The sequence below is a fragment of the Erinaceus europaeus genome (assembly GCF_950295315.1).
Source record: "Erinaceus europaeus chromosome 5 unlocalized genomic scaffold, mEriEur2.1 SUPER_5_unloc_1, whole genome shotgun sequence".
In the NCBI taxonomy this organism is placed as follows: Eukaryota; Metazoa; Chordata; class Mammalia; order Eulipotyphla; family Erinaceidae; genus Erinaceus; species Erinaceus europaeus.
Genome location: NW_026647112.1, coordinates 130,050 through 143,531, shown reverse-complemented (window position 1 = coordinate 143,531; position 13,482 = coordinate 130,050). Strand labels below are relative to the sequence as shown.

The 13,482-nt window shown below is 65.0% G+C and overlaps 1 protein-coding gene across 1 annotated transcript; it reads right to left on the bottom strand.

Moving 5' to 3' along the window:
• Positions 1-1,850: 1,850 nt before the first annotated feature.
• On the bottom strand, positions 1,851-12,003 carry F7 (coagulation factor VII). The gene is made up of 8 exons (XM_016194465.2): positions 11,815-12,003; positions 5,931-6,091; positions 5,227-5,251; positions 5,029-5,142; positions 4,304-4,444; positions 3,839-3,948; positions 3,486-3,609; positions 1,851-2,585 (listed from the first exon to the last, which is right to left on the bottom strand). The coding sequence occupies exons 1-8, from the start codon at positions 11,870-11,872 to the stop codon at positions 1,867-1,869; spliced, it is 1,452 nt and encodes a 483-aa protein (XP_016049951.2). The 5' UTR covers positions 11,873-12,003; the 3' UTR covers positions 1,851-1,866.
• Positions 12,004-13,482: the final 1,479 nt, after the last annotated feature.

Sequence of the window (13,482 nt, the reverse complement as noted above, 5' to 3'; positions counted from 1 at the left end):
ACAGAGAGGGCTTGGAAGGGGGAGGGGGTGAGACAGTCTGGGTGGGGAGGGAGGCTGTCAGCCTGGCTGTGGGCTGAGTATGAGCTGCGTCCAGGGGGGTCCAGGGGTGGCCAGCTTGTCCTGTGCTCTGGCCAGGTGTCTCCAGCACCCTGGGGCCCCCACCGTCCTCCCACCCTCCCCAGACTCGTTCCTCTGGCAGCTGCTCCCTGGGCCATGGAAGTGTCCCCCGCCTCCACCTGGCTGGCCGTGGCGTCCACTGTGGGCACCGGGTGCCCCGGGAGCAGAGCAAAGGGCCTGTGCTCACTCGGGTCAGCTAGGGCACCCTGCAGCCTGAAGCAGAGCTGTCTTGTCAAGTAGGCGAGTAACTCTCAGGGGGCAGAAACCACAAGCGGAGGACGCTGGGAGACGGGCACCTTGAAGCAGGTCACAGTCCTGTCTTCACAGGATGAACATGTGGGTTAGGAGGGAGGGTGGAGGTGAGAGCCCTCAGCAGGCAGCCCTGTGTGTGGTCAGTGGTCTCACGGGGTGTGGTCAGTGGCCCATGGTGAGTGGTCAGTGGCCCATGGTGAGTGGTCAGTGGCCCATGGTGAGTGGTCAGTGGCCCATGGTGAGTGGTCAGTGGCCCATGGTGAGTGGTCAGTGGCCCATGGAGTGTGGTCAGTGGCCCATGGAATGTGGTCAGTGGCCCATGGTGAGTGGTCAGTGGCCCATGGAGTGTGGTCAGTGGCCCATGGTGAGTGGTCAGTGGCCCATGGAGTGTGGTCAGTGGCCCATGGAATGTGGTCAGTGGCCCATGGTGTGTGGTCAGTGGCCCATGGAGTGTGGTCAGTGGCCCATGGTGAGTGGTCAGTGGCCCATGGAGTGTGGTCAGTGGCCCATGGTGAGTGGTCAGTGGCCCATGGTGTGTGGTCAGTGGCCCATGGTGTGTGGTCAGTGGCCCATGGAGTGTGGTCAGTGGCCCATGGTGTGTGGTCAGTGGCCCATGGTGTGTGGTCAGTGGCCCATGGTGTGTGGTCAGTGGCCCATGGTGTGTGGTCAGTGGCCCATGGAGTGTGGTCAGTGTCCCATGTTGAGTGGTCAGTGGTCTCACGGGGTGTGGTCAGTGGCCCATGGTGAGTGGTCAGTGGCCCATGGTGAGTGGTCAGTGGCCCATGGTGAGTGGTCAGTGGCCCATGGTGAGTGGTCAGTGGCCCATGGAGTGTGGTCAGTGGCCCATGGAATGTGGTCAGTGGCCCATGGTGAGTGGTCAGTGGCCCATGGAGTGTGGTCAGTGGCCCATGGAGTGTGGTCAGTGGCCCATGGTGAGTGGTCAGTGGCCCATGGTGAGTGGTCAGTGGCCCATGGAGTGTGGTCAGTGGCCCATGGAATGTGGTCAGTGGCCCATGGTGAGTGGTCAGTGGCCCATGGAGTGTGGTCAGTGGCCCATGGAGTGTGGTCAGTGGCCCATGGTGAGTGGTCAGTGGCCCATGGAGTGTGGTCAGTGGCCCATGGAATGTGGTCAGTGGCCCATGGAGTGTGGTCAGTGGCCCATGGAGTGTGGTCAGTGGCCCATGGTGAGTGGTCAGTGGCCCATGGTGAGTGGTCAGTGGCCCATGGTGTGTGGTCATATAGTCAGTCCTGTGATGTGTTGTCCTGTGGTCCCATAGTGTGATGTCACCTGACCCCATGTGTGTGACTAGTGAGCCTGTGGTGTGTGGTCCTATGGTCTCGTGCTGTGTGGTCCGGCGGTCCTGTGGTGAGCAGGCCTTCCTGGGTGCCCGGGGGTCCAGCCCTGTGGCTGGTTCTCACCCTCTCTCCATGCCTCCGTCTCTTTGCCCCGTCCCCTCCCCCCAAGGGATGGGAGGCTGATGGCAAGGCCACAGACATTTAATTCCCGGGATAGCTAGTGGTCAGGGCATCAGGGAGGGGACCCAGGTCACGGGCGGGGACTCGGGTCATGGGTGGACTAGGGCTGGGGGACAAGGGTGCGGGTGGGCTGAGGGGTCCCAGGGGGGCGCGGAGCAGGACCTCCCCCTGGGAGGGGAGCCCCCCGGCAGCCATGAGGCGGGTGAGCCAGTCAGTGTAGCGGGACACGCGGGTGTAGACCCCAAAGTGGCCGACGGCGGCGCAGCCCTGGCCCCAGCTGACCACGCCAGTCAGGTACCAGGTGCTGCGGAAGGGCGTGGCGTGGGGGCCGCCACTGTCCCCCTGGCAGGCGTCCTTGCTGCCATCCGAGTAGCCGGCGCAGAACATGTTGGGGGTGAGGGCGGGCGCCCTCGCGGCCTTCAGGGAGCGCTGGAGGCAGTCCTGGCTCATGAGGCGTGGCACCCACACGGCCATGAGGACGCGTGCCGTGGCCCCACGCTCCAGCAGCTGCCCCCAGCCGCTGACAGCCGACAGGCGCACCCGGGCCAGCGTGGCCTCCGCGAAGGGGCTGGTGGGCAGGCACAGCGGTGACACCCAGGTCCCCAGCACTGCTGGCTGCCCCAGCTGCAGTAGCGCCACGTCGTGGTCCGTCCTGCCCCGCACGTAGGCGTCGGGGATAATGACCTGCGTCACTGGCCGTTCCTGCTCCTGGCCCTCCACCTCCAGCAGGTCGTGCTCACCTGGGGACATGGGGCACAGGGACACGGGGACACAGGACATGGAGACACGGGACATGGGACACAGGACATGGGGACACGGGGACACAGGGACATAGGACACAGGACATAGGGACACAGTGACACATGGACAGAGGACATGGGGACACAGGACATAGGGACACAGAGACATAGGACACAGGACATGGGGACACAGGGACACATGGACAGAGGACATGGGGACAGAGGACATGGGGACACAGGGACATGGGGACATGGGACATAGGACACAGGATATAGGGACACAGGACATAGGGACACAGTGACACATGGACAGAGGACATGGGGACACAGGACAGGGGGACATGGGACACAGGGACATGGGGACACAGGACATAGGGACACAGGGACATAGGACACAGGGACACAGGACATGAGGACATGGGACATAGGACATAGGACATAGGACACAGGAACACAGGACATGGGGACACAGGACATAGGGACACAGGGACACAGGACATGGGGACACAGGACACAGGACACAGGGACACAGGACACAGGACATGGGGACACAGGACATAGGAACACAGGACATAGGGACACAGGGACACAGGACACAGGGACACAGGACATGGGGACACAGGGACATGGGGACATGGGACATAGGACACAGGACATGGGGACACAGGACATAGGAACACAGGACACAGGACATGGGGACACAGGGATATGGGACAAGAGGACATGGGGACACAGGAACCTCATGGCTCAGGAGGCCAGACCCAGGGGGACCCCACTTCTCAGCCAGGGAGAGACCCTACCTCACAGCCCCCCTTGTCCTAGGGGCTCCCACCTCACAGCCCCCTTGTTTTGGGGGACCCTACTTTGCAGCTCTGTGCCCCCGGGTCCCAGGACACCTACCCAGTACCACGGTGAGGTTGCCACGGCCAGAGTAGCCGTCAAAGCAGTGGGCAGCAGACACCACCCAGTCGGGGGCCAGCAGGGAGCCCCCACACAGCACACGCCCATTCATCTTCAGGGCTGCCTGTGGGGGTGTGAGGGCTGTCTCCAAACCCCCCCTCACCTGCCAGCGAGACTCCCCGGGGGTCCCACACCCCCCACCTGCCAGGGACATTCCCTGGGGGTCCCACACCCCCCACCTGCCAGGGACATTCCCTGGGGGTCCCACACCCCCCACCTGCCAGGGACATTCCCTGGGGGTCCCACACCCCCCACCTGCCAGGGACATTCCCTGGGGGTCCCACACCCCTCACCTGCCAGGGACACTCCCCCTTGGGACATTCCACACCCCCCACGATGCGGCCTTGGGGACCAGCTCTGTCTCTCTTCTCCAGGATGGGGATCTTCCCGCAGGGAAACGGCACTGTGAAGGGAGGGGCTGTGGGAGGGGTCTGGGAAGGGCAGGGCCACCCTGGGGAGGGTCCTGGGAGGGTGGGGAGAGGTCCTGTGTGGAGCCTAGGAGGGTGGGGGAGGTCCTGGGTGGGCCTGGGGAGGGTGGGGGAGGTCCTGGGTGAGCCTGGGGAGGGTGGGGGAGGTCCTGGGTGAGCCTGGGGAGGGTGGGGGAGGTCCTGGGTGGGCCTGCGGAGGGTGGGGGAGGTCCTGGGTGGGCTTGGGGAGGGTAGGGGAGGTCCTGGGTGGGCCTGGGGAAGGTGGGGGAGGTCCTGGGGAGGGTGGGGGAGGTCCTGGGTGGGCCCGGGGAGGGTTGCAGTGGTCGGCACCCCTCGGTGTGCAGGTCTGGCCGTCAGCCTGGAGGACATAGTCCTGGTGACAGTGGCAGGTGCGTGACCCCTCCTCGTGGTCTTGGCAGTACTGCTCACAGCCCCCGTTCTCGTTGGCACACACCAGCTGGTCCTTCTTGTCTGGGGACCGAAGGAGGGGGCCTGAGGGGGCTGCTCCTTGGGGTGGGACAGTGGCCTTGAGGCCAGACAGCATCTTGCCTGGAAGGGACTCTGCCACAGTAGGTCCCCAGCACTGTCTGTACAGCACTGTCTGTGTCCCTGGGTGAGGACTCGGGTCCCAGCACTGTCTGTGTCCCTGGGTGAGGACTCGGGTCCCAGCACTGTCTGTGTCCTTGGGTGAGGACTCGGGTCCCAGCACTGTCTGTGTCCCTGGGTGAGGACTCGGGTCCCAGCACTGTCTGTGTCCCTGGGTGAGGACTCGGGTCCCAGCACTGTCTGTGTCCCTGGGTGAGGACTCGGGTCCCAGCACTGTCTGTGTCCCTGGGTAGGGACCAGGATAGCCCGGCTTCTGGGTGAGAGCACAGCCCAGTACTGGCTGCCTGACCTTCCCCCAGAGCCCCTGCCCCAACTCCTGGCTGCCCCAGATGCCCCTCCCACCAGCTGCCTCCTCCCCCAGCCCCCCCTCCCACCATCTGCCCCTCCCACCAGCTGCCCCCTCCCCCAGCCCCCCCTCTCCCACCAGATGCCCTGCCGGCTGCTCTCACTTCGCTCACAGTTCCGGCCCTCAAAGTCCTCAAGGCAAAAGCAGACATAGGCCTTCAGCTGGTCCTCGCAGGAGCCACCGTTCTGGCAGGGGTTCGAGGCACACTGGTCGCCGTCTGTGGGCCAGTCAGAGTGAGGCATGCAGGGGGAGGCGGTGCGAGCAGTGGGTGGTGGGCCGGGGCTGGGCTGCGGTCACTCACCAGTGTAGGACGCCCAGAACTGCCGCTGTGAGGGCAAAGGGACCATGAACAAGGGAACTTGGAGTCAGCACCCACACTGACCACCACACTGACCACCCACGCTGACCACGCTCACCACCAAACTGACCACCCACACTGACCACCACACTGACCTCCCACACTGACCACCACACTGACCACCACACTGGCCACCCACACTGACCACCACACTGACCCCCACACTGAACACCCACACTGACACACCACACTGATCACCACACTGACCACCCACACTGACCCACCCACACTGACCACCACACTGACCCACCACACTGACCCACCACACTGACCACCCACACTGACCACCACACTGACCACCCACACTGACCCACCACACTGATCACCCACACTGACCACCACACTGACCACCCACACTGACCACCCACACTGACCACCACACTGACCACCACACTGACCACCCACACTGACCACCACACTGACCACCCACAGTGACCACCACACTGACCCACCCACACTGACCCACCCACACTGACCACCACACTGATCACCCACACTGACCACCACACTGACCACCACACTGACCCACCCACACTGACCACCACACTGACCACCCACACTGACCACCACACTGACCCCCCACACTGACCCACCGACACTGACCCACCTGACACTGGCCCGTCCCCGCTGACCGCATCCACCCTCACCGTCCTCTCAGGACTCCGGAAGATTTCTTGAGCCTCCTCGAAGGAGCACTGCTCCTCTCGGCACTCCCTCTCCAGCGAGCCTGCCCGCAGCTCCTCGAGGAAGGAGTTGGCTCGCTTCAGCCTCCACAGGACCTGCGTGGCCTGTTCCTGGGGCAGGAAGACTGGGGTGGGGTCAGCACACTGCCCACGGGGCCCAGACATGGGACCTGGGACGCACACTATATGTCCACCAGGCCTGGGCCGCACCCCTGCATCCACTGGTACTGGGCCTCACCTCTGCATCCACCAGTCCTGGGCCTCACCTCTGCGTCCACCAGTCCTGGGCCTCACCCCTGCATCACCAGTCCTAGGCCTCACCTCTGTATCCACCAGTCCTGGGCCTCACCTCTGCGTCCACCAGTCTTGGGCCTCACCCCTGCGTCCACCAGTCCTGGGCCTCACCCCTGCATCACCAGTCCTGGACCTCACCCCTATGTCACCAGTCCTGGGCCTCACCTCTGCGTCCACCAGTCTTGGGCCTTACCCTTGCGTCCACCAGTCCTGGGCCTCACCCCTGCGTCCACAAGTCCTGGACCTCACCCCTGTGTCACCAGTCCTGGGCCTCACCCCTGCGTCCACCAGTCCTGGGCCTCACTCCTGCGTCCACCAGTCCTGGGCCTCACCTCTGTGTCCACCAGTCCTGGGCCTCACCCCTGTGTCACCAGTCCTGGGCCTCACCTCTGCGTCCACCAGTCTTGGGCCTGACCCTTGCGTCCACCAGTCCTGGGCCTCACCCCTGCGTCCACAAGTCCTGGACCTCACCCCTGTGTCACCAGTCCTGGGCTTCACCCCTGCGTCCACCAGTCCTGGGCCTCACCCCTGCGTCCACAAGTCCTGGACCTCACCCCTGTGTCACCAGTCCTGGGCCTCACCTCTGCGTCCACCAGTCTTGGGCCTCACCCCTGCGTCCACCAGTCCTGGGCCTCACCCCTGCATCACCAGTCTTGGGCCTCACCCCTGCGTTCACCAGTCCTGGGCCTCACCCCTGCATCACCAGTCCTGGACCTCACCCCTGCGTCCACAAGTCCTGGACCTCACCCCTGTGTCACCAGTCCTGGGCCTCACCCCTGCATCACCAGTCCTGGACCTCACCCCTGTGTCACCAGTCCTGGGCCTCACCTCTGCGTCCACCAGTCTTGGGCCTTACCCTTGCGTCCACCAGTCCTGGGCCTCACCCCTGCGTCCACAAGTCCTGGACCTCACCCCTGTGTCACCAGTCCTGGGCCTCACCCCTGCGTCCACCAGTCCTGGGCCTCACCCCTGCATCCACCAGTCCTGGGCCTCACCTCTGTGTCCACCAGTCCTGGGCCTCACCCCTGTGTCACCAGTCCTGGGCCTCACCCCTGCGTCCACCAGTCTTGGGCCTCACCCCTGTGTCCACCAGTCCTGGGCCTCACGCCTGCGTCCACCAGTCCTTGGCCTCACCTCTGCGTCCACCAGTCCTGGGCCTCACCCCTGCGTCACCAGTCCTAGGCTTCACCTCTGTGTCCACCAGTCCTGGGCCTCACCTCTGCGTCCACCAGTCCTGGACCTCACCCCTGTGTCACCAGTCCTGGGCCTCACCCCTGCATCACCAGTCCTAGGCCTCACCTCTGTGTCCACCAGTCCTGGGCCTCACCCCTGTGTCACCAGTCCTGGGCCTCACCCCTGCATCACCAGTCCTAGGCCTCACCTCTGTGTCCACCAGTCCTGAGCCTCACCTCTGCGTCCACCAGTCCTGGGCCTCACCTCTGTGTCCACCAGTCCTGGGCCTCACGCCTGCGTCCACCAGTCCGTGGCCTCACCTCTGCGTCCACCAGTCCTGGGCCTCACCCCTGCGTCCACCAGTCCTGGGCCTCACCCCTGCGTCCACCAGTCCTGGGCCTCACCTCTGCATCCACCAGTCCTGGGCCTCACCCCTGCGTCACCAGTCCTAGGCCTCACGCCTGCGTCACCAGTCCTAGGCCTCACCTCTGGGTCCACCAGTCCTGGGCCTCACCTCTGTGTCCACCAGTCCTGGGCCTCACCCCTGGCTAGAGGGGCCCTGAACATGAGTCTGCACCCAGCCCCCTGCAGATGAGGGCACCCACTGTCCTGTATGGCTGTGCCCCTGGCCCCACCCCCGCCTATGTTCCTGTCCCCGTCCTGTGCCTGTGCCCTGCCCTCTGTCAGCCCCGTGGAAAGGCCACTATCCCTACACCAGCGTGCGTGGTGGTGATGGGGCCTCTCCATGACCCCGGGGAATGCGGAGTGTCTGTCTGAGGCCTGGGTGAGGGGCAGAGCTGGGCTGCTCCCAGGGGGCTGGGAGAGCTGAGTGGAGCCTGGGAGCCTGCGGAGGACTGAGTGGGGTCAGGAGTCTGGGGATACTGAGCGGGGTCTGGGGGCTGAGTGGGGTCTGGGGGCTGAGCGGGGTCAGGGGGCTGAGCTGAGGGTCTGGGGGCTGAACTGAGGGTCTGGGGGCTGAGCTGTGGGTCTGGGGACTGATCTGAGGGTCTGGGGGTTGAGCTGTTGGTCTGGGGCTGAGCTGTGGGTCTGGGGCTGAGCTGAGGGTCTGGGGGCTGAGCTGAGGGGGTCTGGGGGCTGAGTGGGGTCTGGGGGCTGAGCGGGGTCAGGGGGCTGAGCTGAGGGTCTGGGGGCTGAACTGAGGGTCTGGGGGCTGAGCTGTGGGTCTGGGGACTGATCTGAGGGTCTGGGGGCTGAGCTGTTGGTCTGGGGCTGAGCTGTGGGTCTGGGGCTGAGCTGAGGGTCTGGGGGCTGAGCTGAGGGTCTGGGGACTGATCTGAGGGTCTGGGGGCTGAGCTGTGGGTCTGGGGCTGAGCTGAGGGTCTGGGGCAGAGCTGAGGGTTGGGGGCTGAACTGAGGGTCTGGGGACTGAGCTGAGGGTCTGGGGACTGATCTGAGGGTCTGGGGGCTGAGCTGTGGGTCTGGGGACTGATCTGAGGGTCTGGGGGCTGAGCTGTTGGTCTGGGGCTGAGCTGAGGGTCTGGGGCTGAGCTGAGCGTCAGGGGCTGAGCTGAGGGTCTGGGGGCTGAGCTGTGGGTCTGGGGACTGATCTGAGGGTCTGGGGGCTGAGCTGTTGGTCTGGGGCTAAGCTGAGGGTCTGGGGGGTGAGCTGAGGGTCTGAGGCTGAGCTGAGGGTCTGGGGCTGAGCTGAGCGTCAGGGGCTGAGCTGAGGGTCTGGGGGCTGAGCTGAGGGGGTCTGGGGGCTGAGCTGAGGGTCTGGGGCTGAGCTGAGGGTCCTGGGGCTGAGCTGAGGGTCTGGGGGCTGAGCTGAGGGTCTGGGGCTGAGCTGAGGGTCTGGGGCTGAGCTGAGCGTCTGGGGCTGAGCTGAGGGTCTGGGGGCTGAGCTGAGGGGGTCTGGGGGCTGAGCTGAGGGTCTGGGGCTGAGCTGAGGGTCTGGGGCTGAGCTGAGGGTCTGGGGCTGAGCTGAGGGTCTGGGGCTGAGCTGAGGATCTGGGGCTGAGCTGAGGGTCTGGGGGCTGAGCTGAGGGTCTTGGGGCTGAGCTGAGGGTCTGGGGGCTGAGCTGAGGGTCTGGGGCTGAGCTGAGGGTCTTGGGGCTGAGCTGAGGGTCTTGGGGCTGAGCTGAGGGTCTGGGGGCTGAGCTGAGGGTCTGGGGCTGAGCTGAGGGTCTGGGGGCTGAGCTGAGCGTCTGGGGCTGAGCTGAGGGTCTGGGGGCTGAGTTGAGGGGGTCTGGGGGCTGAGCTGAGGGTCTGGGGCTGAGCTGAGGGTCTGGGGCTGAGCTGAGGGTCTGGGGCTGAGCTGAGGGTCTGGGGGCTGAGCTGAGGGTCTGGGGGCTGAGTGGGGTCTGGGGCTGAGCTGAGGGTTTGGGGGCAGAGCTGAGGGTCTGGGCGCTGAGCTGAGGGTCTGGGCGCTGAGCTGAGGGTCTGGGTCTGAACTGAGGGTCTGTTGCTGAGTTGAGGGTCTGGAGGCTGAGCTGAGGATCTTGGGGCTGAGCTGAGGGTCTGGGGCCTGAGCTGAGATTCTGGGGGCCGAGGTTCTTGGGCTGAGCTGAGGGTCTTGGGGCTGAGCTGAGGGTCTGGGGGCTGAGCTGAGGGTCTGGGGGCTGGGATGAGGGTCTGGGGGCTGAGCTGAAGGTCTGCAGGCTGACTGGGGTCTGGGGGCTGAGCGGGCTCTGGGGTTGAGTGGGGTTTGGGGGTTGATCTGAGGGTCTAGGGGCTGAGTGTCTGGGGCTGAGCTGAGGGTCTAGAGGCTGAGCTGAGGGTCTGGGGGCTGAGCTGATGGTCTGGGGCTGAGTGGGGTCTGGGGCTCAGCTGAGGGTCTGGGGCTGAGTGGGGTCTGGGGGCTGAGCTGAAGTTCTGGGGGCTGAGTTTAGGGTCTGGAGCTGAGCTGAGGGTCTGGGGGCTGAGCTGAGTGTCTGGGGGCTGAGCTGAGTGTCTGGGGGCTGAGCTGAGGGTCTGGGGGCTGAGCTGAGGGTCTGGGGCTGAGTGGGGTCTGGGGGCTGAGCTGAGGGTCTGGGTGCTGAACTGAGGGTCTGTGGCTGAGCTGAGGGTCTGGGGGCTGAGCTGAGGGTCTGGGGCTGAGTCGGGTCTGGGGCTAAGCTGAGGGTCTGGGAGCTGAGTTGAGTGTCTCAGGCTGAGCTGAGGGTCTGGGGCTGAGCTGAGGGTCTGGGGGCTCAGCTGAGGGTCTGGGGGCTGAGCTGAGGGTCTGGGGGCTGAGCTGAGGGTCTGGGGCTGAGCTGAGTGTCTGGGGGCTCAGCTGAGGGTCTGGGGGCTGAGCTGAGGGTCTGGGGGCTGAGCTGAGGGTCTGGGGCTGAGCTGAGGATCTGGTGCCTGAGCTGAGGGTCTGGGCTGAGCTGAGGGTCTGGGGGCTGAGCTGAGGGTCTGGGCTGAGCTGAGGGTCTGGGCTGAGCTGAGGGTCTGGAGGCTGAGCTGAGGGTCTGTGGGCTGAACTGAGGGTCTGTGGGCTGAGCTGAGGGTCTGGGGGCTGAGCTGAGGGTCTGGACTGAGCTGAGGGTCTGGGGGCTGAGCTGAGGGTCTGGGGCTGAGCTGAGTGTCTGTGGGCTGAGCTGAGGGTCTGTGGGCTGAGCTGAGGGTCTGGGGGCTGAGCTGAGGGTCTGGGGCTGAGCTGAGGGTCTGGGGGCTGAGGGTCTGGGGCTGAGCTGAATGTCTGGGGCTGAGTTAAGGGTCTGGGGGCTGAGCTGTATGGGGCTGAGCTGAAGGTCTGTAGCTGAGCTGAGGGTCTGGGGGTGAGCTGTGTGTCTGGGGCTGTGTTGGGTCTGGGGGCTGATCTGAGGGTCTGGGGGCAGAGTTGGGTCTGGGGGCTGAGCTGAGGGTCTGGGGGATGAGCTGAGGGTCTGGGGCTGAGCTGAGGGTCTGGGGGTTGAGCTGAGGGTCTGGGGGCTGAGTGGGGTCTGGGGGCTGAGCTGAGGGGGTCTGGGGGCTGAGCTGAGGGTCTGGGGGCTGAGTGGGGTCTGGGTGCTGAGCTGAGGGTCTGGGGCTGATGGGGTCTGGGGTCTGGGGCTGTGTGGGGTCTGTGGTCCTGGCCCGACGGTTCTGCCCATGGCGGAGCCTCAAGGTTGAGCAGGTGGTGTGGGCCCATGTGACAGTCGCCCAGTGTGGTCACTATGACTGTCCCCCGGGTGGACGCCCAGCTCCTGTGTGATCTCGGGCACAGATTGCACACCCAGAGTGGCCCCTGTCCACTGGGCCTCTTGGTCAGCGCCCGGGGCCGAGGACTGAGACCCTGGTCGGGCCGGGACAGGGGTCCGTGTGTCCAGGACCTGCCGCAGCGCCGTCTGCTCTGGAGGTCGGAGATGGGCAGCCAATGCCCCTGGGCTCGGCTCACCCACTGCCCACCTCCCTCCACCCCCACTCCGGGTTCCAGGGTCCCGCCCGGCCCACCTACCTGCAGCCAGAGACCCCTGCCAGCCCAGCAGGAGGCAGAGGAGGCCCAGGGTGGCCATGGCGAGGCTGGGCGTGGAGGTGGCCAGGAGGCCGGGCTCTGAGGTGGACACGGGGGCAGGGGCAAAGGTCGTGGCTTCACAGAGCTGGGGGGAGGGGGAGAGCAGGGCCCAGCTGGGAAGCACGGCTGCGGAGTGACCAGCAGAGGGCCCTCCCAGGGGGACCAGCCATGAGCTGGGGTCCCAGCTGTCCCCCCACAGACACTCCCACTGTGTCTAGGCCCGGCATCATGGACACAGAGCCGCCTTGCTCAGGAAGGGGGTGTCCTGTTCAGGAAGTGGGGTCTACTCAGAAAGAGGGGTCCACCTAGGAAGAGGGATTTGCTCGGTGGTGGGGGGTGTCTGCCTGACCCCGTCCTGACCCCACCCACACCCACCAAGCCGGCACTGACCTGGCCGGTCCCCCCCTCTCTGACCCCGGCTAGCTGATCAGCTGCAGACGGCCCACCGTCAGGGCTGCCTGGAGCCGGCCTTCTGATCAGTGAGGGCGGGGAGCCACGGCCTGTCCTCACGGTCACTGTCCCTGCTCACAGACAGCCGGACAGAGTGAACTGGGGCGGGGAGGGCTGCTGCACCTGTCGCCATGCACAGGACCCCAGCCCCCACCTGCAGGCAGGAAGCTTCACAAGCGGGGAAGCTGGTCTGCGGGTGTCTCTGTCTCCCCCTCTCTGCCTCCTCCCTCAACTTCCTCTAATCTGTGGAATAAAATGAAAATGATATATGAAAAAAAGAAAAAAGAACAAAGAAAAAAAATGGCTGTCGGGAGCGGTGGATTTGTAGGCACCAGCCCTGGCAATAACCCTGGAGGCAAAAATAAGTAAGTGACTAAATAACGGGGGGTGCTTGAGGAGTCCTGTCTGGAGAGGCCTCCTTGTGGGGGGTTTCTACCGCGGTCCTCAACCCCGTGGGTCCCAAAAGCACTCTGTGGACGTCAGGGCCTCTGCCTGGGACAGCCTGGTCTGGGGCTTCTCCGTGGCTCTAGGCACCGTGGCTTCTCGCGGCTTTGAGAGGGGTCTTCGGTCCACAGCTCTGTCTGTCCCTGCAGCGCAGCACTCGTAGAAAGGGCTCCAAGCGCAGGAGAGAACAGTGTCCATCGCAGCACAAGGGCTCCCAGCGCAGGTGAGAACAGTGTCCATCACAGCAAAGGGCTCCCAGCGCAGGTGAGAACAGTGTCCATCGCAGTACAAGGGCTCCCAGCGCAGGTGAGAACAGTGTCCATCGCAGCACAAGGGCTCCCAGCGCAGGTGAGAACAGTGTCCATCGCAGCACAAGGGCTCCCAGCGCAGGAGAGAACAGTGTCCATCGCAGCAAAAGGGCTCCTAGCGCAGGAGAGAACAGTGTCCATCGCAGCACAAGGGCTCCCAGTGCCGGAGAGAACAGTGTCCATCGCAGCACAAGGGCTCCCAGCGCAGGAGAGAACAGTGTCCATCGCAGCACAAGGGCTCCCAGTGCCGGAGAGAACAGTGTCCATCGCAGCACAAGGGCTCCCAGCGCAGGAGAGAACAGTGTCCATCGCAGCACAAGGGCTCCCAGTGCCAGAGAGAATAGTGTCCATCGCAGCACAAGGGCTCCCAGCGCAGGTGAGAACAGTGTCCATCGCAGCAAAGGGCTCC

Bases quoted from the DNA above. Each gene is read 5' to 3' on its own strand.
- F7 (XM_016194465.2), bottom strand. From the start codon at position 11,872: ATGGCCACCCTGGGCCTCCTCTGCCTCCTGCTGGGCTGGCAGGGGTCT. The intron at 4,445-5,028 runs GTGAGAGCAGCC...TTCGGTCCCCAG, and splicing joins GGGCCGGAACTGTGAGCGAA to ACAAGAAGGACCAGCTGGTG. The intron at 2,586-3,485 runs GTAGGTGTCCTG...CCATGTCCCCAG, and splicing joins CAACCTCACCGTGGTACTGG to GTGAGCACGACCTGCTGGAG.